Genomic DNA, 26,379 nt, shown 5'->3' with positions numbered 1-26,379 from the left:
TTGGGCCATTTTAAACCCCCTCCCCTCTCCGTAATCAGTTTTACACAGCTATTAATTGTGTTAAAATTATACTAACGTAATCATTTATAATTTAGAAACCACCCCCCCCCCCCCTCAGTGATTACATAATATGTGAACGGCCACATAATTAGTAGATACAGTGATCAGTATTACTGATAACACCCCGAAAGTGATTACGTATGACTTACACTTTGACTTATATAGATACAATTGCATATTGATTTGGATCATTACAATTTGGTGAGAGAAGTGTAATTCTATTTACCTGAATGTAATTAAAATGTACTGTAAATTGGATGACCGGAAACAGTATTGCTCATACAGTTAAGTTGTATGTTCAGTGGTACTGTCGATATTTGCGCCATTTTATTCAACTGTTTTCAGTCCATGTGTCACGTGTTTTTGGTGTATCATGCGGTGCGCCATGAACAGTGCATTTGCCGTGACAAATCTTTAAATAGATGAAGGAATTAATGATCCGCTATGCCTATCATGGTAGTATGTACTTAACTTTCGTCGACAAATTTAATGCAAAAGTTCTCCGAGGTCAGCACATAAGTAGTGGTACTGGTAGTACATGTAACCAAAATTCCCTTGTTTGTTCAATGTTATGTTGATATTCGTTTGGTGGGTGTTTTTATGATTCGGATAATACGTTGGACTGATCATCACGATGTCGCCATTAAGGTTCAACTTCAGTGCGTCATGTTTGAATTCGGAATGCTAACTTTGAGTAGGTGACCACTATTTTGTACTACCGCTACTATTACTACTAGTTACTGCCAGCGAATGACAGTAAATGGTGACGAATCCAAAATATCGTCCTGTCATGAACCAAATATCATCAGATAAAACCCACATCTCATCATCAAAACATCTCATCATTATTCACAACATCTCATCTCATCACTCTATTACATAATACCCACGAGATTTAGGATCACCACCACAACCAACCTACACCTGATCACATGATTGAGAGCTCTCTCTACCTCTTATATATATATCCACCTGGCAGAACCGGGACACACTACCTGGGCTCTGAACGACTGAACTCTGTTATTGGGTTCGTATTACCAATTCTAATGTTTGTCATGACCGTGTACTGTTTTACCGTTTGTTAGAGGAAGTATTCTCTCTTGCACACAATACTTGCATCTCTCAACTTGAGGGTCCTTAGTTCTTGTAGTTGTATTAACAAAAGATTTTATAATTGAAACGCTGACGAATAAGAGCGTCTCTTTACCGTATAAGAGATAACTTTTGATGAGATCTATTTAAGATCGATATCAGCTTTCAGTTTCTGATTTGTATTACAGCCTTTTAGAGTATCTAGCTTCCTGACTTAACACTTAGCAGTGAGCAGGTTAGCATCATATCTGATTTCATCCATTAAATATTTGGACTGTGTAGCTGGATTTTTATCGTTCTCCGCATATGCTGCCATATCTCTGTGAGATTAAATCATTTGAGCAGACGTTACCGAATGTCCTCGCAATCGATTTATATCAAGTTAATTTATCATTTGTTCCCTTAAAGATGATCACATGGTTGTGTGTCAGTGAAGTTGTTTTCGATATTATAATTGTAGATGAATTTAATACATACTTGTGTTTTTGATTAGAGCAAAGTTTCTGTCAAATTGTTCTGAAGATGAGACTTTCAATAATTGTTTTAGTCAATTAGACTGTATCGACTAATAATACATATTTTACTAGGTCCAGATAATAAAATGTACAAGTGGAGAACGATTAACTTTTTATCTATAGTTTATCTTCTACTGAATATTAGGTGAGTAAATCCAGCGTTAAAGAGGTGATAAAGAATTTATGATTCGCAATTTCCATCGTTGAGTATTATTTGATCGGCAAGGGAATTCCATATTTTGTTGAAATAGCCTAAAAATATGAAACATGAAGTACCGTTTTAATAAGAAAATTCAACCAGATATAATGGACTAAATTGACAAAAACTTTTCAGCTTTTGTCAAATAAACGATCTTGACTTCAACAAACTGGTAACTCTAAAGCCGGGTGTAACTGACGAAGAAGCCGCCGATGCATTGCAACCAGTTCTCAGTGTCCGAGATGGAGCCGATGGTTACAGCAGTCCAGACTTTGACATCGGTCTCATCCTGGACCCATACGAGGACCGTGAGAACATGACGGGTAATAGAACCTGCAATGTCGCCAGCATTATAACCTACGATAACGGAGTCATGGTTAGAATCGTCTACATCCCCGGCTTCGCAATCCTCCTCTTCTCGAGCATCTTCCTGGTCTACGCCATCCTCACCCTTCTAAAACCCCTCCTGAAGATCTACCTATCAGTCCTGTTCTACGCTGGCTGTCAGCTGTTCCTGGTGATATGTATGATCCTCTCCCTCCTCTCATCTAACCTATATAATGATACTCCCACCTCTTGTTCCATCACAGAGCCTCTACACAGCGTGGGGATGATACTACCAGGATACGCTGTACTCTCTATCACTCTCATCAGATACCTCTTCCTAAAGTACCCGATGAATTGGAGGAATATCCTCAGAATGCCCTATCAGCTAACAGGTGATTACTTCGTGTAACTTTTTCACAAATCAATTTCACCGAATACTCAAACGAATAAGAAATTTAGTTGTGTTATATTACATCTTTTTCGTTGAATCATATTTACACGTTCAACTTCAAGTTAAGCTTTCTTGAGTCTTGAATCAACTCGATAAAAATCACTGCTTTTAACAAGACCTATATTTCAGGTTTCCTCTTACTGGTAGTTTTTGCGATAATTCTGGCGAATCTGCCGAACTTTGGGCTATGCAGCTACACACTATACGAGAAAGGAGAGTTCACACAGTGCAGGTACAGTGACACAGGAACACTCTGTACCACCTTCTACGTCCTCTACATCCTCTTCGGGTTCGTGGTTCCTCCTCTGGCAGTGCTGGTTCTCTACTGTCTCATCTACAGGATCATATCTAAACACAAGGCATATGTAGCAGCCAGGACCACGTCTCACAGCAGGAGTAGGACCGCTTCCGCAAACAAAACCAACTCAACCAGATTCAACTCTTCTGGAGTTTCAGAAAATCTGCTCAGCAATTCGGAGTCGGACAGCACACCTACATCTGACAAAGAGCGAACAGAGAAGGAACGGTCGACGATCCCCTGGTCGATAGTAGTGATAACAATCCTAAACCTGTTCTCCACCCTACCCTGGATCCCACAGTCTCTCTACCCGAACCTGTTCTACGGGTGCCAGCCGGGGGAGGTGGTGCTCATGGTCGATTTCATGTGGACCATCCTCATCTTATCTGTATCCCTCTCTCCCATCGCTTATCTTCTCACTACACAGAGCGTCAGGGAACAGATCAAGAGGTGGCTGATCTGTCCGTGCCTGAGTTCTGAAGATGGAGACAATAAACAATTCCAGAGACTATCTAATTCTATCGTGTGAACTGTTTTCTTATGTTAATAATAATGCATGTTTTTGCTATGATTTCGCTAAAATATTCAGTAGTATAGTCTGCCGGTAACATAAATCAAAGAACATTAATAAGGAAGTGAAATTTTACAGAATTAAATTTCTAGTCTATTATGGGATTCCATTATCATGATGATGATTATGGAACATATAAATGCAAAATATTATTAATTTAGCTGATTTGCTATAAACCTCTTGCAGCACTCTTATTTTGATGCTTTTTATTTATTTTATTTGCGATTAAACAATGTTCCAGAGATGTTCATAACAATCGTTTGCTGAATAATAGAGTTTGTTTAAAATTGTGGTTTCATGAGTCAAATAAGTTTTAAAATCATTTTCATTATTAAGAGAAAATGAAAACTTTGTCGATTGATTGTATTGGTAATTGGATTATAACAGAATAAAATAGAACTACAAATATACATATTTGATACTGTAAAGAATGAAATAAATCATATTCCATTGGTATATTATAACATAAGTCAAAGATTAAAGCAACAAACATTGACTTTTTATCAATCAAAACGATATAAGGATTAAAAACAAAAAACTTGCATACTCTGAAGTCTAATAAATTATTTTGAAAAATCCAATCAGAGTAATCTATACCAGCCTTTTGATGTTTCATAGGTGTAATTCTTCTTATGAAACGTAGTTATACCCAAATACGTAACAAAACTGTCCAATCACACATCCAAGTGTAAGATTGATTCTCAACTTCTCAATATTATATCTGACCGTATAAATTGCAATTGCGTAATTATAATTATTTTCATTCATCAAAAATACGAAACCATTGCTACTCAAATACGTAAGAAAAGTCAATTCGCTAATCTATAATTAAGACCAAATAATATAAGTTTTTTGAAATTTCAATACTATGTATTAAAATATCAAATTATTCATTACTTTACATTATTTACAATATAATATTTCAGATCAAACTGAAACGATCATGGTGGTTCAAAAAGTCAAAAACATTTTTCTGTGAAATCTGGGATAGCGTTCATGTTGATAGTTTCAGTTGTTTCCACAACCCCTATCAGGGCGGCTGGTCAGCACTCAGTACAGCACTGGTTCAAGACTTCCTGATCAAACGTTTATGCAACCAGTTTCTGGGGTATCGAGTCTTGAACTATCATAACACAATTGACATTTTGATCTTCTGAACAATTAATCTGAGTTTTCTAATTTCTTTAAGACAACTATAAAGCGAGGCTAAAGGCATCAGCCAGTCTATCGTAAGGGTCGGACTCAGAAAACTGAATACAGTCTTCATTAACGATAGGAGGAGGAGGCGGGAAGAGCTGAGTGAAGTCCAAAGTCAACTGTCGGGATTTCATGTGTATAACCTGTCAAGACATGATTTTGATTAACCTTACTACTTTACGTTATTGGTGTGACTTAATAAGGTATATTTTTTGAAGCTACACAGTGTCAGTATTTATAATGAATGGATTGAATGGAGTGCATGAATTGAAATAATTATAGACGATCAACATGTCAAATGTAGGTATCTTTAAAACCGATAACAATTCATCTGCCGTATGATTAACTTACCTTTGCCCAAATAAGGGTGTTCTCGATTGGTCTCCGGTCATCCCACCGCTGACCGAAACTTAACATGACATCAGGGTCAGGAAAAGGGTCCAGGACTACTTTAACCCCACCCTGAGACCCACTGTTTTGAGACTGTAGGTGTTGGAAGTATAATGGGAGAAAACGGGTCTTGAAGTCGAATATCTTGACTCTCTGTCCACTGAGAAAATAGATGGTTATGGGTTTAAAAAATCGTTTTTAAAAAATCTTAAAACAGGACAAAGCACTCATTCGTACCGTTCTAACTTGGTGAGAACCCCACGCTTGTCCCCGAAGAAGACAGCACATTGACAAAGACGGGTAGCGAATACGTCTCCGTCTTCCTCTTGTAAAATCACACCGCGTGTAAGTGTTCCGAGTAAAGTTTGTGTGGGCGTGTTGTCTCGACACCATGGCATACAGATCTGAAAAGGTACTTCATAATTATCACCGCTGTTCACATATTCAGCAGGCACATGCCTATCATTCGGGAGGGGCCCTTGGGTCAGCTTAGAAGTAACGATTCTATCTGGTCTATGTAGCCCTATGTAATGGTCTACTCAGCCGAATGATCGGGAGACCGTGACTGAACTAATGCTATCTGTTCTAACCTGAGTGGCGTCTTGTGGGCCGTACAATTCGTTAGTCGTCTTCTCGTCTGTAACTTGAACACGCTGGTTTGAACAGTAGTAAAGACGAGCCCCAACAGGATTACTGATCCCATACGCAGCCACTCCCACTGTCTTGTAGTATATTGTTATAGCCATGCTATTGGGACCTGGTCGATAGACGTAGTTATAAAACAATTATATTGAAAACTTGAGCAGGGATTCGATAGAGTGTAGACATTTCAATAACTATATTATTCTGATAAACCTTGGCCATTGGGATTATTAGATAAACCTCGGCCATTGAAATAAATATAAAGCGTTAGGTTTTAAAATAATTCTCACTTTGTTTCTTTGGTAAGCCTATCTGTTTGAGTTTGGTAAGATAGTCCACCGCACTGACTGGACCCTGAAAATAAAAGCACGTGAAATCAGATAATAAATGTGTCTGTATCAATGGGAATATCGTCAGCACCATTTCACAGTCTACACTGTATAGTGTATACATTTTCATGAGCCTGTAGCAGACATGTCTGATTAAAGACGTCATGTTTCTCACAAGATATTTTGTACCATGCGGTTTGACCGACAACTTGATACTTGTTTAGATTTTATCGCAATATACTGGCCAGTAAATGAGGCGTATAAATTATAAGTTTGACTGCGTCATAATATCCATTCCACTTTTAATAGAAATTTTGATAATCATAGCTACTCTGTTATTCTATACTCTCAATAGCAAGGTAAGAGCCTGAAGGTTCATCTTAATAGTCTTATGACACGAAATATGATCTCGATTCGTCAAGTCCGATAAGTCATCTGTCCTAAAATCAACATGGATTGAAGTGTTTCTTTAGCTAGAATTGCGCGGCCCGCTTCGCGCGTAACTCTAGATTGCTCGGAATAAGAAATTGTACACATAATTGTCTTCGCGCCCTCCAAGACATGACGTTATTTTGGGGTACCGTTTTCCCAACAAACACAACATTGATTGAATGAATATCAAGAGTGTCGGGAACCCGGAACAGCCTCTGAAATTGTCACAATAAATGTTGTGAACATTAAAAAAGCTTTTGCTGTTGTCTTACCTCGGTAGAAATGTCGGTGTTACAATCCAATCGTGGCCGCTTGCCAAGTCTCCTAGGTTCAGGAACGGTACCCAATAATTCCTCCATTGGCATCTCATCAATCGCAGACGGCTCATTATGCATTATCTTACTTCCATTATTCTGTGGTTTTTTCAATGACTCCCGCTGCTTCTTCAACTCAACAAGCTTCATTTCCTGTTCGTGGTTAAGGTTAAGGTTAGGGGAGGAAGGGAACATGTCATGCTTCTTCCCTGACATTTGTTTAGAAGCGGACTCTTTTCTGTTTCTGTTATCTTGCAGCTGTTTTCCTCTATTCTCACGCTGCTTTTGTAACTGATCCTGTTGCTGCTTCATTCTCTCGTGCATGAGGAACTGTTGTTGAAGGGTAAGCCGCGAGTCAGACATGGTATTTTGTTGAGACATGTGTTGTTGTTGTTGTTGTTGTTGTTGTTGTTGTTGCTGTTGTCCTTGTTGTTGTTGTTGTTGCTGTTGTTGCTGTTGTTGCTGCTGTTGTCCTTGTTGTTGTTGTTGCCGCTGTTGTTGTTGTTGTTGTTGTTGTTGTTGTTGTTGCCCTCCCATTCTTTGTTGCTGTTGCTGTTGCCCTGCCATTCTTTGTTGTTGTTGTTCCTCCTGTTTTTCCGCTCCACTATTTGGATTTGCTAGAAATGAGTCCTGAAAGTTGGCACGATGTTAAATAAGGATGGTAATGGTATTTCATGATAGACTCGCTTGTAATGAGCACTGGGTGTTTAACAATGTTAAAACAATGCCAACTGTCAACACCTCATAATATAACTGTGTCAAGCTATTAGGAGGGCTGTGTGATTTTATCATACTTGTGGGTTTATCACAGACTTGCGTTTCACAGAATGGGGATCACAAATTCTTTAGAAATGTTTGGTCCTAGAATTTGATACTGTCAAAAAGAGTTTGGCTACAAGAGTCTTTCCTTAGTATTATGTCATTATAAAATCAAGCTTTGAGCCACCTTTTAAGGACACATTTTTAATTAGCAATCCATAGAATCTGGACAATACCCCGTACTCCTTCATATCTAATGGCCATCAAACGCGAGGCAGACAAGCACAAATATATCGTATATTGACTCTACGATAAGTTTGAGTATGGTCAACGTCAGTGACACTGCTGTAACTAGATTCATTGTCCATTTGAAGGTAGTCTGATGTCACGTGTCCAGTGTGATGATATTATATAGTTTCCTTAAGAGCTTAACCAAGATAATAAAATCTCAGCGTTGTAAAGCCCCAGAAAGATTGTTTAAGTATAAAAACCAATGTGAGGAAGTATGCAAGTAAAATTAACCTACTCTTCGGGTAGTAATATTTCCCTGTGTTTCAAAATAGGCAACGATTATTTCAGTTCATTCCATTTGATAGTTAGCAAGATGTGCGACTTTGTATTGGGTTAACAAGTTAGACCATATAAATAATATACAACAATGCACTTAAAATCATGTCAACCACCTTTACTTGCCGCATCAGTAAGCAATATTTTCTTGTGCTTATATGATTTGACCTTCTTAATCCAACACTGAGTCAAGAGTGGAGCTAGGATTGAGAAAAGGGTACAATTATTTTTGGTATCTTGGTTGATGATAGGATAGGGGTCAGGCATACGATCTTGTACTTGGACCCTTAAATCATGTGACTCAAAGGCGCGGTGTCTGAGAGGGAAGAAACCGGTTTATAGTAATCTTGTGGTGCTCAGAAAAGTGAGAAAAACTCTTATTAAACAAATAAGTAGATAATTACCCCAGTTATGAGCATATCCTCGAGATCCATGTTCATACCGTAATCGTTGTTGTTCTGACCTTTGTCTGTTTCCATTTGTGGCAACGAAACCTGTTGAATAACATCCATTACATGCTAAATTTCTATAAATAGAACTGTGACTTTTAACATATGATTCTACGAAATCAGTGGGAAATATGTTATTATTATGGATATAATCATACACAATTGCATTTGATACACATAGAACGAATGCTATTATTGTGTGTCGGCTGATACGCAGCACATTAAAATATTTGCAGAGTATGTATTCTTGGAATGTAAAGTACGTTCTTTAAATCAGCTAGTCATTAATTTGCTGTGCGTATAATAACCGGTTTAACCAATGTTAGCCAATAGTGCAAGTGCACAGTCAATAGGAAGGATCCTGGGAAAGTACATAATATTGTATATAATGTAACCTGTACACTACTGCCATCAGGTGCCAAACTTGGACGATGCACCGGCCAAATTTAACAAAACTCAAAATATTTGCCTGTTTAAGGATCTCTTCAATGTGATCGGTGAGGACGGTGCCACTAGCGCTTCTTATGTGTTGTTTTGAGGAGTTGAAATTGTTGACCACGTCAACTGTTGTAACAACACTGGACCCTGGACTCATCTCTAGTTCGCTGGGGTACTCTGACAAAGGAGTTAATAAGAATGTCATTCTGCTACAAGTGAGCAGTGATATAGTGTATTTTATCAAATATGTTGGTCTTGTGATAAGTTGATACGATGGAAAGATCCTTATATGGCCAAAACTTTCTCCCATTCGTTTTCAAGACAGTGCTGAATGTTACTTATTTCTTTTGGCATGGTGATCGAACAAATAAGCGCGGAGTTAACAATACTGTTATCTGATAACAATATTGTTAACTCCGTAGATGTTACAGCTACTTTCTACTGCTTCTATCTTTGTAACATATACTATAGTACGCTGTCGACAGCTTCAAAACATTCACACTAGAAAAGTGATTAATAAACCTGATTCATTCGATTGGACGGAGCTGACGTTGGATAGTGGTGAGAATATCGACTGAAAGGCAAAAGCAAAAGTCAGATGTATTGTTTTCATTGTTGTGATTACAAATACCAGCTAATCTGAATAATCGTCGTTTCATCTAGCAATGAAATCTACAAGTTAGAAATAGTTATTACTCAACTCAAAAGCAATTAACATACCAACAGGTAAGTTTACTGCAATAAGAGAATGAAGTAAGTTAGCAATGAGTTATTAATCATTATTGGTATACTCACGGACGGCATCAGTAGACCTATAATCCTGTGGACTGGGGTTCTTCTGACTGACACTATCTGTAGCAGTAGGAGTGAGGGGAGTACGAGGCCCACCTAGTGGTGTGTTAGGAGCTGACATCTGAATAGATGGGGTCGTCATCATAGTGGGGGTATTGACCATGGTGGGAGGAGACATGAGAGAGCTGTATTGGGAGGAGAAGGAGGACATGTTGGTGGGAGTGTTGGGTCCGTTTACTTGGGACATTGGCGGGCCCTGGGGTTGAGATTAACGGTAAACCTAGAATTTCATAATTATAAAAATATAGTATGGGATGATGATTGATGAATAGGGTCAAAACAGTTTTTGGTATCGATCAAGATCATGTGTGATCCATGAATCTCGTCATTCAGGTTCCTTTAACTTACCATTACATTTGTATCGAATTCAGGCGAGGGAGCGTTGCTGAACACACCTCCAGAAAAGAAAGTGGAGGCAGCACTTAAACCGCTGTTCATGTTCTCTGTTTTTCTAGCAGGATTAGGTTTGGACAGCGACACAGACGGGTCCATTATACCATTAACTGGCGCTGAAGTGATCGTGTGGTGAGATATGGTCTTTGTTTGGTTGTTCCTATTTATAGCTAGCCCCAAATGGTATAAATGTTGATCTGCTCAAAGGGTTTTTTTTTTCAAAAATCGATCTTTAATAAAGTTTCGGCATTAAAGGACGATGTAAATTAAATCCAAACATCTAGAATCTATATAATATATTATCATTTTGAACATCAATTTTTTTCCTTTTTATCGTATTTGCCAATAACTCAGAAAGTGAGCATTTTAGGGCAAGTATTTATTCTAGACTAGATACTAACAATTTCACTTTAATTTAGCATAATAAATCAAGAGGCTTGCATATAATGAACATATTGACACGGGTGCAGAGTTGAGTCTGTACGGAACCTAGTAGTTTCAGATCCTTGTTTAACTTGCCGTACAGCAAGGTCATCCACTACTTTAGCCCTACTTCATCCACTACTTAATGCCTAAGTTTACTGGATCATGCTTATAGTAGCCTGGTATGTGCTTTGGGTAACCTGGTATGCGTAAATAAATATTAAACATCTTAGCCTTAGGCTTAGGATGTCTAATTTAGGTGTCACATATGTAATTCGATAACCAAAATCCATGGCATAAATCTGCCGTTTTCTGACAAATGTGCTTAAAAAGAAAATTTTTGAAATTACGAATTCTTTAACCCAACTTTATTTTTTGGTCAAGAACTACTCCTGGAAACAATTATAACCCATCGCCGCGCCGGCCCCTCAGAAACTCCCGCCTAAAAATGCAAAAATTTGTCAAAAATGTGCAAAAATGTATACCATTTTATGCCGTGCTACACAACACAATGTGAACCTCATACATCTAAATATAGATATATTCTACGTCGAAGGTTAGATAATATGCATTACGTTGAGTTTTCATTGACGTATGTTTCAGAGACCTTGAAGCTAGCGCTTTTTAAATAGCACTAGAATATTGTCGATTGTCGAATGTAGATCTGATAAAACCGTCAAAACTCTTTCGTATTTATAACGTTCCTGATATTATGGCCTGAGGTGTTAACTGATATTGCTAGATAGACATAATATAGCTTACCAGTATATAATATATAACTTACGAGTTTATGTTATTATAATATAACTTACTGGTAATTTGGTACACCCTAAAAAGACCCGATTTCCCATATTCCTTGACCTCCTGAATGTGGGGGTGTTTATGTAACGCATTTCTTAGCGTGGCTTTCCATACTTTGTATTGGGGCTGCTCGTTTGTTCTATATCTTCCTGAAATTGAATTGACAATAATTTTATGAAATATGGCTTCAAATTGGTGTGATATCAGGAATTCATTATATGCATACGAAAGTCACAAGTTTTGCATTCCAGAGACAACTAAAACATCACGTCACCGACTGATGCCGCGCAAAGAGACAGCCCAGGTTACAAAGGAAACCACATTGTTACCAAGGAAACCACATTGTTACCATGGAAACCACGTTGTTACCATGGAAACTAACCAGTGTTTACAGCCCATTCTTTGAATATTTCCCCGTCCGTCTCCTCATCAAATCCTTTGTTTTTACCGTGTTTCCATGGCAACAAGAACAGACCATGCTCCCTGTTCTGCCATTGTACACCCCGGAACGAGTTCTTGTCAAGATGTTCCACTAACCAGGGCAACAGCAATTTCCTCGTCCCCTCTCCGTTCGAAATCTGAATGTTAACTATGTTAGACTGCTGTCGAATATATTAGAGCAGCAAAATATGACATCAATTTATGTACCTATCTCAGGTAAATAATGTTAACCATTAAACTAATGTTAATTATATTAAACTGATGAAGAAAAGGTGTTCAGACACACTAGACTCTTTGCTAAATTAACGAGAGAAAATGTACAGTGAGGCGACTGCAGTGTGTATAACATTAAGAATAATATTAATATAACAGGGCTACAAAGGTGTGGACAATAAACTGAAGTTGTTTATCATAGTGGCCTCATCAAACCTCAAGCTAACCCCCAAAACTGGTTCACGTGGTACTGAATATATTATGTTTTGCACTGGACTGTGCGTGGTGTCCCACACTGGTCCTTTTACAACATGTCACACATGAGAGGTCAATCCTTAAATTTAAATCTGTAATCTGTATATTTAATAATAAATTACTTATGTTGTTTTATTGAATGGCCCTACCACTTTTTTGGGAAAATTTATAATGTAGTATGATTATGTGGAACATAATTATTGATTAAGTTTAATCAGACTGTATCCGTTTTGTATTTACCATAGTATGTTCTGTGATGAGTTATTTTTATCGATTAGGTCTAATTCTACCAATGTTATCGCCGTGTTGTAATAGCGTGTAAATAAAAATAACATCTTGTGTTAGAAGCTCGGCAACGATCCTTAATAATTGATTAACAGACCCAAATATGTGCTTATCGGTCGAACGATTAGTTGAAATAACATAAACTGGTATGACTTGTCTCCACATTCCACAAGCAAGCAATTCCTAACAAACTGCATGATTTATGAAGATTTAAAACCGATTCAATTTTCACGAATTTTACCAAACTTTCGAACATTATTTCTACCGTTGAGCACATATAACACATCTGGCTGTATAAAAGTGCCGTAAGTTCATGTAGTGAGCACAATTAGTCTTCCAGTCACTTTTGGTTTTCACTAAGGTTTATCAACGGCTGCGCTGGTAATCACACTGACTTTCGGTTTCTGTCTCGATTACCTCAAGACCGTTCGCTTTCGGTATTGTAGCGAACGTTTTGTTTTACAATTTTTTCCATCGCCTTAAAAAGGCAATAGATGGTTAGAAGTGGTAGGAATTGAGGACGGGTATAGTAGGTAGGTATGTTTTTCGTGTCACGTGAGTCATGAATTGTGTCACAAAGGAAAACATGCATTACCCTCCGCATAACCATTTAAATGCATCTTCTCTGCGCGCGGAGCAGTAATGGTGTCATCTCCACGGTTACCCTCCGCACACGTTTGCACGATTCGACGATTGTACTACACTTTCAAATGCGCGGCGCCAAGCTGACTGAAGTTTTCATAACAGTTACGGTCATGGGTCAGCGTACGTATGTAATTACAATAATTTATTCTGTTATTTTAAATGGATTTTAATATAAATAATGTTGATCATTGAATATTGATGCGCTACAAGTACAACTACAAGTATAACATACTAATTTCACGTTTTGTTGTGAGTTATTGGTGCAACAACCGACTTGGCTCCCGATAATGCTATTAGAAATTAGAAATTAGAAATTAGAAAGATCATTGCAAAATTACATGTGTCAGAACTCAGATCCCAATCAGTTAAATGAAGATTATTAATAATCCGTTATAATTATATTGTTGAACGAGCGTGCTTAATCACTTTACAGTCGATCTTCGAGATTGTTCTAAAATTGGAATTAATATATCAAATAATAGGTTAGGGTTTCGAATAGTCGTTCAGTGCCAGCTAGAGAACGAGTTGAAGAAGTTACGTGACAGTCGAGTGCAGAGTAATTAATTATTATGATCATCCTTTGTTGAACAAATTATGATGCTGATATCATGTTGAACATTATTGTCGAGCGATTAATTTGTTATACGAAATGGACCGTAAATATTATTATGAGTTACATTATGATTACCTAATACGGATTTCAACCATTCCTTCACATGGCTTTTGTAAATTGTAATTTTAAATTTTAAAAGGCAATGCCTACGAGTACGGTCGATGGAAATCTAGCGTCCGCTAACCGGCGCAATTCTTGTTGTATCTGTTTTTTCTTGTGGGAGGGAGTATTTTTATCTGATTATCCTAGTTTCGAATCAAGCGACGATGAAAAAATGTACAAATAGATTATACAATATACATTATACATTATAGTGTTTTAATTCTAAGTCCCTAGGGTGAGGATAGAGAGGTAGGCCGATGTATTAAAAATGCAAATAAAAATGAGGATTGGGGAAATTGTAATATTTTCAGTGCTCTCAGGGACCAACTATAAAAGATAAATCCTGAATTCATGACTGGTAACTAGATAAGTATTCACATATCTTTACCTTATGACCCTGTAGATTTACACTCCTCATATAGCCGGAGGGTGAAGGAGAAGACAAGGGTTCCTGTTTGTGAGGGCTGGAGCTCATACCATTCCCACTTGGGAGACTCATCGTCAATATGCCACCCGGGGAGGAAACTCCTGTGTTGGTTATCGTCATCACATTGTTCATGTTAGTCTGGATGTTCATAGGACTTGCCTGAGCTTGGGTCCCGAAACTGACTGGACACGTGACAGGCGAGATGCCAGGAATGTTGCCAAGGTTACCCACACTAGCCAGAGCATAGTTACTGTCCGATCTGACTTGTGCAATGTAGACTGTTTGTCCGTCTATAGTGATGGGTGTTAGGTTAGTGAAGAGCTGGTGTGCGGAGGTAGGAAGCTGAGACATATCTCATTTAGCCGGGCTAGAGGGGTTAGTTAGTTAGTTAGTTAGTTAGTTAGTTAGTTAGTTAGTTAGTTAGTTAGTTAGTTAGTTAGTTAGTTAGTTAGTTAGTGAAATAGCGATAATGTAGAATATCTGTAATGGAAACAGGTGCGTGTGCTGTATGATAGTCTCCTTTGGTCCATTTGGTTGGAAAGCAGAGATAAATGACAATTTTCATTAATTCCATGTATGTTGTCTGTTATTACAAGTTTTCAGATCATTTTATAAGAAGCAACAATAATTAGTAAATTCAATCCAATTGAATACGCAGCAACAAAACTTCCATATAATCACAAAGGTTCATCTTACATCAAGATAATAATCAATTGGCTAGTTACAAGCAATCTTGCAACGACAGTATGCTAGTAAATCTGTATACACATATTACACACCTTATAATATAAAATTATCTAAAACTTAAAAATTGTTTTAGTCAGCCCAAATGCGAATCAAGTTTAGATCAACTTTATATCATATCAAATTATTAATGAGTCACGAACAACGCAGCCTGCTTCGATCAGTCTTTCATAAACAATGTTGGGTAAGAAGGGTATTTTAGTCGTCAGGCAAAGTAGGAAGGTCTGCAATACATTGATAGATTTCATCTTCTAATGACAGCATCCCCCCTGAAATGACGTGAATGGTGATTTAACAAGCAGTACAATTATTTCTTTCTAAAATTCAACTTTTTCATATATCTTTAACGTTTAAATGAAACTCTAAGATTACCAAGAGATTATATAGGTCGGTTATGACACCTGCAGGCACGTATCCAGGATTTTTCTTTGGGGGGGCCTTCGGCGAGCGAAGTGAGCCGACAGTCCAACCCAGCTGCAGCAGCTCAGGGGTCTGGGGGCGCAGCCCCCATCGGGGTCCAGGGGGGGCTAGGGGGCGCAGCCCCCCGGGAAAAATTTGAGAAATAGGGTGTTTTAGACGACATTTGGCGTTAAAGAAATTTGTAGGGTAGCAATAAACTGGGACTGAAAAGAATCAAATACTCACGTAAATTTGGTAACTTCACAACAGCAATCTGCATTCTCCAATCAGAATATACGACTTACTGAGGCCTCATCGTCTTAAGATTTTGACATTTTCTACGGTCTAGGGGACAGTCCCTACCGAACTCAGTACTTGACACATTGAATGGAATAAGTACATGTATAGTGGGATTTGGGAATAATTTACGAAATGCTGAAGTCAATAGCCTGCCGTTTAAACAGTACAGACTGCAGTCATAAACACAGCCCAGTTACCAGGCGACCATGGGGACTAGGGGGCTTCTTTTTTTTCTTCTGGGGTTCAATTTTTTCCTGGGGGGCTGCAGCCCCCTGCCCCCCCCCCCCCCCCCTGGCTACGTGCCTGGACACCTGATCCCAAGATTATCTCCAGGCACATAGAAATATTGTCATGAAATACAATGCCTGGTGTACGTGGTGCACATTTTTATATATTGCTGCCAAAAAATATGCACGAGATATGTTCAAACAGGCTCAACTTTTACAGAGAAGCAGCTTAAAGATGCGTAGTTGGAAGAAGTTAAATTATTGATAACAATTTCAGAGGTACCTAAAGTACTTGACTATATATTATAATAGTATTATTATATATAAGACCCCATTTAGGAGCGGTATTGTACCTAGAGAGCTGTCTGACTTTCCTATTATTATTATAACCCATTGCTTGTAGAATATGTTGACAACATTCTTATCTTCGTACGTGGCACACGCTCTCCGTGTTTCACCTAACCCTGTAGGATAGTGAAATTATTGTATTTGAAAAACAAATAAATAATACTTTCAAAAGCATCAAAGATACATTCTTCAACACTACTATATAACAAATAATTTGAGGATGTTACTGAAGATAGTAATGAAAATGTTTTAACACCTCAGTACTGTGTAATACACAGTGACAAAACACGACATTCATTCAGTATTTTTCTTCGGGAACCTCCGTTCATCGACCTTATTTAAAAAACATCCAATGTCTCTAATTGTTGTTGAGTCGTCGAAGATTTCTCCCGGTTCTTCTCTCATTACTAGCAGGTCCCTCGTTCGTTGATGCAGGTTTTTGCGTAGGTCTTCGTATAGGGGGCATTCGTAGAGGATGTGATGCTCATCTTCTATCACTGGATAGGCCCCTGGTAGCTCATAGAGAAGATCTAACAAGTCATCGTCACTTGAGCAGCAATGTCTGCAGGCCCGATGTTTTATGTTAAACCGCTTTTTGCCGTAGCGACCAGTTTCAACGTTAAAGCGGTGGGAGCTGCTTCTGAATTGCGCGATCTTCTTTGAGCAGTTACGTTTAAGATCAAGGGCTAGATACGTCTCTTGAGCAAACTTTCTCTTCACTAAGTTGTAGAATGATAGTTTTCTGTTAGATGTTACTGAAGATAGTAATGAAAATGTTTTAACACCTCAGTACTGTGTATTACTACAACTCAACCTGCTCAGTCTGACTAATTGGGAATTTAAACTCAAGATACATTCTTTATTCTATCTTTTGTATCTATTCTAAATAGTATGAACATTTAGTCATCAAAAAAATTGAACTTGGAATAAATCCCAACTCTAAGTTTCATACAAAACATTTGCTAGGTACGCAATAATATGTACGAGATGTGGAGTTAATAATTCTTAGCGATAAGTTTGCTCCCAATTATTCTCGATATGGGCAAATTATTTGAATGATGAAGATAACCAACCAGTGGCGTAACGAAGGGCCCCGCTGACCCCGCTGTGCGGGGGGGGGGGGGGGGGGCCCCGTCTTAGGGGGGCGCCAATCGTCGTTTGAATGTGGGACAATTTCAAAAACTTAACTAAAGTACTAGCAAAACTGCGCGTTTTGCTCTAGATACACACTTTTTTAGAGATTTTACCGGCGTATCCTCTAAAATCACCTAATTTGTTCAATTTTAGGGAGGGGCACCAAAAGGGGAGGGGGCGCCTACAGGGGGAGGCTTTTTCGGCGGGGGGCGCCAACAGGCAACGTTACGCCACTGTAACCAACCAGTGAAATACAATTTTACTGAAGTAGGAGCTCACTCATTTAGAGTGTATACTGTATAGCAATAATATTTTTTAAATCACCTAGCTTGTTAGAGTTTCTCATAAGGGTAATAGTTGATGCAATAAAAGGTCTGTGTCTGTCGACTGTATCAGGGCAAGAAGGACTGTATGAAGATAAAACAGGAATTGCTGAATCTTTCTCAGCTACGATTATCCCTATTATTGAGTCATCCCTTCTTAAAAGGTTGCTTAAGAGCTTTTGCTTGGTTCCCTCCATTAACCTGAGCTAGGAAAAAGTTAGTCCTCATTTTAGCAGAAACTAACTGTTTTATTGGATGTTTAAATATATTATACAACAAACATGAACTAGAAAGCATGTATTAAATTTATAAATTTCAAGCTATAAGCAACTCATGCAAAAAAGGAGATGAATTGCAAGTATTAGAAAGAATGCAACAAAATATCGAATTTGGATCAAATAAACATACAAATAAGTCATTTATTAAAACAGCTTTATATTAGAATCCTTTCCAACAACTAAAATATGTTTCTTATTTCATACCTAGGTTAAAGGTTGTCCATCAGGTCAACATTGTATAATAAGTTTAAGTTAAAAATTTTGGTCTCCTGCCTCACAACTATTATGCAGGCAAACTATAGGCCAACTGGATGGATGGTGTCATGAAATGTCACCTAACACTCCAAGCAGGAAATGTCTACCAAGGCCTACAGAATGATATGTTAGTATCTGATTGCTTTGAATAACTTGAAAACCATTTGCAACAAAATGACAAATCGAAGAACCTCTGATTTAATCATAATCGTCATCATCGTCAGCACTGTTATTACTTGGTGTCACTGAAGTCTGAGTTTGCAAAGCAAGAGTCCCAGCAGCAGTGGCTGCAGCTGCTTCCATAGCAGCATTGTGTTGAGCAAGTTCATATTCATAATGTTGCTGTCTAGCCTCAGCAAATAAAGCTTGTTGTTGCCGAATCAGTTCCTCCTCAGAGAGCCCCATTTTATCTAGTTTTTTACTCCCTTTGTTACGGTGAGAGAGTTGGGTTTTAAAGTTTGACAAGACATCCTTTACTTCAGGTACATAAGTACTAAAACCAAGTTCCTGTAGAGCTTCAATAACATGCTCTGGCAAAATAGTTTTCTTTTGGCGCTTCTCACAAATTTCATTAGATTGTGATGATAATAAAAGTATGAACTCAGTACAACAATTAAGTATAAGTTCTCTTGAGTTGTTTGCCACACGAAGATGAGGAAGAAGCTCTTTTACCATTTTATTAACTGCTGATCTAGGCAAAGTAAGGTCATCATCCTGAACGGGGGCTTCTACATCATCCATTTAAATGCAATTCTACCTGAAATTTACATTAGTAGAGTTAAATTCAGTTGACAGATAACAGTGTAACAACAGTATAACAACGAAATTTGGCTACTAAATTCCGATTTACGGGCGGAAGCCCCAACCACTCTGCCACCTAGCCACAAGTAAAACAGAAATTTAAAAAAAAGTTTGTTTTCCTGATCCCTGTGGAGGAGGCAAATTTCCTCTCGATCAGTGATGCTCGCTAAAGCAAGTAAGCAAATTATAGGACAAATCTTTATTAACAACATTAACATTAATAATCAATGCCGATCAGGTTAGTGTGTAAGCTGTAAAATGTAGAACTAGCAACTTTCCAGCAAGACAATACGTACCTCATGTGATCCTTAACATTCTGAATTTATTACAATGTTTCCCTTTGGATCACAAAAGCTTTTGTTAAAGAAGAAGTGAAACAAGTTTCAGTAAAGCATTTTTTACATAATTCCGAGTTTGGGATTGGGTGGTTTTATCTGATTTCGAAGACAACTTAAGTTTTCTAGTGAAAATAGTGCAGTGGAAACACGACTTAGATTAGACCAGGTTATTTTCTTGAGGTCTGCTAAGGTATAAGGTTATGAAATTTCACAGGAAATCTAGACTCTTGGAGCTATTCACTTTATCTTGTTGCAAATTGCAAGCTCTAACAGGTATCTTCAAGTAATTATGGATCAGATAGTGGTTCATTTGTTGGACTGCTGGCCACTGGGGTGCCTGACAAGGAAGCTACATTGCGATCGAAAGCCGAGAAACGTTGTCAGGTTTGTTGCTGGTGATCCTGAATCAAAAAGAAAAAGACTGCGTAAGAAAAAGGTGTGAAGTAAAGTAAAAGTAAAGTATTTTGTCTACAAAATATCATCGCATTATGTGTGAGAAAGATGGACATAAGAGGGAGAGATGGAGTGACAGAGAGGTGGAAAGGAATGTGTTGTGTGTGAAGTCCATGTCGGTCAAAGAGCAATGAGCATACTGTGTAGGATTTTTTCGGTGGCCTAGTGATTAGAGCAGCCGCCTTCTGCACAGAAGGTCCAGGGTTTGAATTCCAGTGTCACTTAGTCTAGGGAGTAGCTAAGGATCCATTGGATTTATGCAATCTCCTTGCTTGACTCAGCCGAACGATAGAAAACTTGATTGATGGTCAAATGAGGAGGGGTACCTCCTAAAAGTCTTACTGGGATATCCCTTCAGTAAATCTACATTGTAGTGTACTGTAAACAGTACTATTAACTATTTATATTAACTATTAACTTAGCAGCTTCGAAAATGTGGCACAACTCTTATGTCTTGTGTAAGAATATATGAGCAATCCCTTCTGACTGCAAATAGAGAGGAAGTAAAACCGTGTATTTGAAGTAAAAAAGGGCCGAACGAATGTTTACCGGGCCGAACGAATCCATTTCATGGTCCTGAACTTCGGGAAGACAACAACAAGAAACCAAACCAGATGGTCGCAGTAGCGAAAACATAGTTAACGTGCTAAATCACTCTTCAGTCGATCTTCGAGATTGTTCAATATTATAAAATTATTCAAACAATATACACATAATATAGCAATGACCCTATATAAAATCAACCCTTTAAGAATTCAAAAAATTCCCTTAACAATCAAAAATTACCCTTGGCCTTGTGGCTCCAAGTTAAGATCTAGACTGTTTATATCAACAATGTTTTTTCTCGCACCTCTGTCTCCACGGAGAGAAATCACTGTTGTTCTAAGGATTTCAAAGCGAAGGCGCATTCTTATGTATCCTACAGCGTCTGAGTACCTCTGACCAGTGTGGTACTCCATCTTACTGGCCAGCTTCTTGACCAGTCTCTCAGCTTCACCACCCATTCCACCAGAAGTCGAGAACACTAAAGGTGTGAAGCTTCCTTTCTCCACTTCAAGAACCCTTGCATTGTAACATCGCTTTTTCTCATTTTCATGGGACAGGTACATTGCCGGTATCGGTTTGCTTGCATTGGAGGGGGCTGGGGCATGAAATACCCTTACATCAAAAAATGCCCTCTCTGAAGCATTCCAAATCGATCTTGCAGAAATGTCCAGCCTGGCTTGGTCTCCTAGGACTGTTCCCTTTGGTAACTCTAGACCATCAACTGGAAGAAGAACTGGCTCAGTCTGCACATCCTTGCATTTCACAGTTCTCATTAGTTCTGCAAAGGTGTCTCTCAGCGAGTTGTGCCGCAGTGACACATATCCACCAAGTTTGCAGATGAGCGCATGGTTTGCTGAGTATTTCTGGCCACATGTACATGTTTTAGGGCAGTCCTTTAAGTTCAGGTTGTATCTGAGAGCTATTGCATCTGAGAACTGTTGTTTATTCATCAGATATCCATACTCTTTTAAAGGTAGCGCTGTTAACCAAGCACTTGCCCTTTCTCAGCTGCTAGTTGGAACATCAAATTTGCCAGTGGTGTTGATTCGAGCTCCTGGCGTATTTCTGCTTGTTTTTGTCGATAAAAGAGATTTCGTTCAGTCGTTATCTCAGTTTTCACTCCTTTACTGTGTCTCCAGTCCTCTGTGTAGTTCTCTATCTGCTTGAGAATAGCTTCTTTAAGGGGTTTTGTGGCTCTACATGAGAAATTGTACTCTCGGTCTGCCATTTCCATCATAACTGGTATACCCAATCCTCCATATCTTGGTGGTAGAGCCATTATGTTCCTTAGTTCATCAGTGCAGCTAAACAGCCTGTTAATGATAGCTGGGATAAACTCATCACGTGTTACTTGTTCTAGAGGAGTGAGCCTATCTGCAACTCCTGGGGTAGCTCTGCACACATAGTTCCATCTTTTACTAATGTATGCACTGTATGCTATTTGAGGTTCTCTTGATGCTATATCACTTAACTGTTTAAGATCACGACACCATTCATGAACTTTTTCCTCAATGAAAGCCTCTTTTCCTTGGTCTGTTCCGATGAAGCTGCCCAGATATCGTCGACCAATGCTTGTCACATTGACATCTGGGAATAGGGTTCTTGCCTTCTCTTCGTGCTCAGGCTTGACTATCACCCATGTTTTAGAAGATTTAGGGTTGTATCCAAAGAGTGGTCCTTTAATACAGAGGTTATCCCACCACTTCCTTATTTCCTCCAGTTTTCCCCCATACAGCAGCAGAGTCATCAGCATACCAGATCTGAGTCACCTTTCTCTCAATGTTTCCTGCATCAATCAATGGTATTGTACCACAGGCATAAAATCCCATGGCAGGTGGATCACCTTGTGTGGTCCCTTCTTCACTAAAAAGATGCTCATCTCCTCCTGCAATGAACAGTCTAGCAGGCATTCTGTAGGTGTTCATAATGTAAGTAGCAACTTCTGGACAAACGATGTTCATGTTGTTGAGAGCGGCCTCTCGGTTCAGCAAGTTGAATGCATTCTCTGCATCCACTAAGATGATAGCTTCAGTTTCAGGGTCTTCAAAGCAGTCCCTTGCAGCATGGACTGCTGCTTCCACTCCTCCCTGAAGACCAGCACAAACTTGAATAGGAGCAGTGGCTCCAACCAGATCTTTCTGTAGGAGGGTCATTACTGTTTTCCCTATTATCCTTCTTAAGACTTCACCTATGCCTACTGGCCTGACTCCAGGCTTTTTATCCAGGGGGACAAGTCGACATGCTGTCAATGAGGTCAACAGCGTTGGATCCAAATTCCGGACACATAGTTTCTTTGCTATCCCTGCTATGGCATTACATAGATCCTCACACTTCTTACCAAACTGTTTAGAACACAGTAGTCTCTTCCATGCATCCGAATCCATCCCTGAAGGCCCTGCAGCACCCTGTACTCTCTTTGCTGCTTGTCTTATCGATTCCCCGTCAATACTGTCACATATTACCGGCTCTACCCTCCTCACTGGTCCACTCAGACAGCTTCCCTTTGATGCAGGTGATGCCTTGGGATGCTTCTCTTTCAGCACTTTAATCACATCTGGAGTAGGTTCAAGAATTCCGGTGGCATTTTCACCAATCCACCGCATTGCTGCACTGACTTTTCCTTTCATCATAAGTCGAGTGAAGACTCTCTCAACATGGCCATGTTTATGCTTCCCCTTTCCCAATCTCCTCTGAATCTCCTGTCCTTCTCGCAGCAGCTCTTCTAGCTTACCTGCCTGCCACAAAACAAGTCTTCTCTTCAGCACTTCAGTGTGTTCCTTTGCTTTGGACCTCTTTGAGGGTTTCTGTAACAGCAGTGATGGCATTATCATCAAAAGGGTGATGGTCACTGATTCCATAGCACTGCCTGATGTGAAATTGTTGGCCACTTTAGTCATTTCTTCGATGAATGCTTTTCCTGCCGCCCCTGAGGGAAGCAAAAATATGTTTCTTCTCCATTTAACTGTAACACCATATATTTCCTCACATTTTGTCAGAACTTCCCAACTATTCCATGGTCCTAATTTCAATCAATGAAACAAGAAATTCAATGAAACAAGAAATTTAATTTTAGCACATTTTACAGAATAAAAGATGTAAAACAATTCATAAAATATAATGCCCATTTGGTTTATGACTTTTTGTCCTTGACTGCTTGTTTGGTTTTGGAAGGACAGGTTACTAACGGGGCAAGGAATGCGCGTGCCTGGGAGCTTTTGCACACACCAAAACGCTAGTTCAGTTAAGTTTTTAGAGACAAGGCTCAAATTAGGACTATAAGAAAAATTGTTAGCAGACATTAGGGGTTCTGTTTAAAGTTTTTACTATCTAGGTTGCAGTCTTGTTGTGACAAAAAGTCTACACTAAAACATGTTTGATTTTATATTGTGTAGTTCAAGGATTAAAAATGCACCTTCAAGGTGGATATTGGAGAGCAGGCGAAAGATTATGGCTTAAATTTATCAATGGTTATAATAAGCTATAAATATTTTAAACTATACAATGCTAATTAAAAATTTCTTTATACTTCATTCTCAAATTAAAATTTAAAAATTCAAAAATATACATTCATTTTATTAAAACTTTCTCACACATACTTTACTCACAGGACAAGACTTGGAAAACAGTAGCCTAGGGTAATTTAATTTAGATGTGTGTGACCAGCCAATCGAGATGGATCACTTACATTTTCATGATTTGGGAAACAGCACTCCTTTGCCTCTTCTACCACAGTATCAGCGTCCTTTGATGTTGTTTTTAGGCATCTTGTACATAGATATTCATCATCGCTTTCACTCAGTTTCTTGTATTCTGTTTTACTGATCTTCAAGCAAGTCCTATGATGCCATGAGTGACATCTTTCGCACAGCAAGCCATCGTCATACTCGGTCACTTTAAGATCGCATATTGGACAAGTCTCGGTAAGTATCCTCAAATCCTTGATTGCTTGAGAGACAGTTTTATTTGTTTCTTCTGGGTCTGTACATCTTCGAGATTGTTCTAAAAATGCCCCTGACAGTTGCAACCAACTACAATGTATTTTCGGACGCTGATTCCGAATCACCCCCCCCCCCCCCCCCCCCCCATGACATAGGATTAAAATGCTCCCCTGACGAGATATTGGCGAAAAACTGTCTCGATCACGTGATATGACCGGCCGTATAAGGAAGTTAGTTTATTTTCTCGTTAGGGTTAGGGTTTCAGCATATGCTTTTGTTACACCTAACCATGTGCTTTCACGCCACTGCGGCCAGCGCGCTTGTTTCACAAGAGCAACGCGGCGGGTCATACAAACAGAGCATATGGTAATTATCGGAATCATCACTGAGTGCAATGAAGGAAATCGTTACAAGCAGCTAGTAGGATCCCTTAATTTTCAACTTTTTGCTTTTTTTTCATTCAATCACGTTAATTGGATTATGATCACTATTCAATTGGCTGAGTCAACAATTACTGGGCGGCGCTCAGCCTGTCATTCCGCTGAATCTCTATTTTATGTTTATGAACATTATAGCATGGCTGGCCGGTCTCCAGGTTTGTCGGATGTTACTCGTTTAAATTTCGTCGAAGTAGCGCGCGCCGCTAATTTCTTCTCGAAATGCAAATGTTGGCCCAAGGCAAGTGCTACGAAGTAGCGCGCGTCGAGCTAGTTCATATTCATTAACAATGGACAACCCCAGCTGTAAAAACTATTTTTGCTTCGCATTGAATTATCATAATCATTTTTGCTTCGTACTAGATCATCGATGCTTTGCTTCGCAAAGTACCCTTGACTCTGGTGAGGAAACGTTAATTAATGATTTAATGCGATACTAACATTTTGAAAACAAAAAGTACTTCCACAATCCACAAAGAGAGCCTAGCCAGTAAAGTTTTCTTGGCCCCACTATAAATGATAAATGTCTACACATCATATCCGTGGGGTGCTCGCGTAGCGGACGAAAGGCGACCATGCACTATGCAGCGCTTTGTCATACGTTGTATGACCCGCCGCGCACGAAGTGCGCGGCTCCCCCTGTATCGTCGTAACGACGATGGGGGTCGCAACGTGATACAAGCAGCGCTACGATCAGGTTCCCTCGAAATTGTAGCACGATGAACTACTGGGCCGCGCGCGCATCCAATAATGCTTCTCGCAACCACATATGGTGGTTGTGCAAAGCGGCGAGATGCGAAGGATTAACATCATGAATCAACCCTCGAAATTAATTCCTTTAAACATTGTATTTCAATTTGTTTGTCGAGTGCACGGCTGTATCGTGGCTTTCACCACGATACTATTACTACTACTACTACTAGTGAAACGACAATGGGGGTCACGCGACGTGATACAAGCATTTGCATTTGTATCATCTAGCAATAAGCAAACGCAAGGCTCTAGATAAGAAGTAGAATATGCCTAGTCTAGCTTGTAGCAGCTGTAACAATAACATGCATATATGACATACGCGTGACCCTAGGGATTGTGGATCGGAGCAGTGGTACGACGGTAATGGGCGCCACTATTAGTATAGCGAGCCCATGTCGATCTATCCCAATTCAAATATCACCCGTTACTAATTTGATTGCCTAACCCTTAACCTAACCAATATGAATAACTAGACTGGGGTGTGCCCATTTTAATTTAGTGTTTCTCGATGGTATTATGTGTATTTTGTGTAATGGTAACAAATTTCCTAGCTCACAATTAATTTGGAAAGTTTTTGACGCAAATTTGTAGCAGTGTCCCATTAATACACTTGATTATGATAGAG

General features: G+C 39.0%; 3 protein-coding genes and 1 long non-coding RNA gene across 4 annotated transcripts in view; 2 read left to right on the top strand and 2 right to left on the bottom strand.

Annotated features, from left to right (window-relative positions):
* The window catches only part of LOC134825041 (uncharacterized), an 852,482-nt gene that overhangs the window by 799,272 nt on the left and 26,831 nt on the right, over nucleotides 1–26,379 (top strand). The gene's annotated exons all lie outside the window — the stretch shown is intronic.
* Nucleotides 1,744–3,997, top strand: LOC134825125 (uncharacterized). The gene is made up of 3 exons (XM_063837269.1): nucleotides 1,744–1,812; nucleotides 2,002–2,585; nucleotides 2,774–3,997. The coding sequence occupies exons 1-3, from the start codon at nucleotides 1,754–1,756 to the stop codon at nucleotides 3,469–3,471; spliced, it is 1,341 nt and encodes a 446-aa protein (XP_063693339.1). The 5' UTR covers nucleotides 1,744–1,753; the 3' UTR covers nucleotides 3,472–3,997.
* On the bottom strand, nucleotides 3,841–14,849 carry LOC134825084 (TPR-containing protein DDB_G0280363-like). The gene is made up of 14 exons (XM_063837217.1): nucleotides 14,442–14,849; nucleotides 11,882–12,077; nucleotides 11,511–11,648; nucleotides 10,231–10,391; nucleotides 9,826–10,078; nucleotides 9,553–9,604; nucleotides 9,062–9,207; nucleotides 8,548–8,637; nucleotides 6,776–7,447; nucleotides 6,033–6,096; nucleotides 5,691–5,857; nucleotides 5,338–5,504; nucleotides 5,062–5,260; nucleotides 3,841–4,853 (listed from the first exon to the last, which is right to left on the bottom strand). Exons 5-14 carry the CDS (start codon nucleotides 9,832–9,834, stop codon nucleotides 4,707–4,709), a joined length of 1,713 nt encoding a protein of 570 aa, XP_063693287.1. The 5' UTR covers nucleotides 9,835–10,078; nucleotides 10,231–10,391; nucleotides 11,511–11,648; nucleotides 11,882–12,077; nucleotides 14,442–14,849; the 3' UTR covers nucleotides 3,841–4,706.
* LOC134820777 (uncharacterized) lies at nucleotides 15,109–18,161 on the bottom strand. Its single transcript, XR_010160921.1, has 3 exons — nucleotides 17,957–18,161; nucleotides 16,504–16,614; nucleotides 15,109–15,493 (listed from the first exon to the last, which is right to left on the bottom strand). It is a non-coding gene; the product is annotated as an uncharacterized LOC134820777 (long non-coding RNA).

The sequence above is a fragment of the Bolinopsis microptera genome, chromosome 1 (assembly GCF_026151205.1).
Source record: "Bolinopsis microptera isolate Bmic1 chromosome 1, MBARI_Bmic_1.0, whole genome shotgun sequence".
Classification (NCBI taxonomy): Eukaryota; Metazoa; Ctenophora; class Tentaculata; order Lobata; family Bolinopsidae; genus Bolinopsis; species Bolinopsis microptera.
This window is presented reverse-complemented; position numbering and strand designations above follow the sequence as displayed.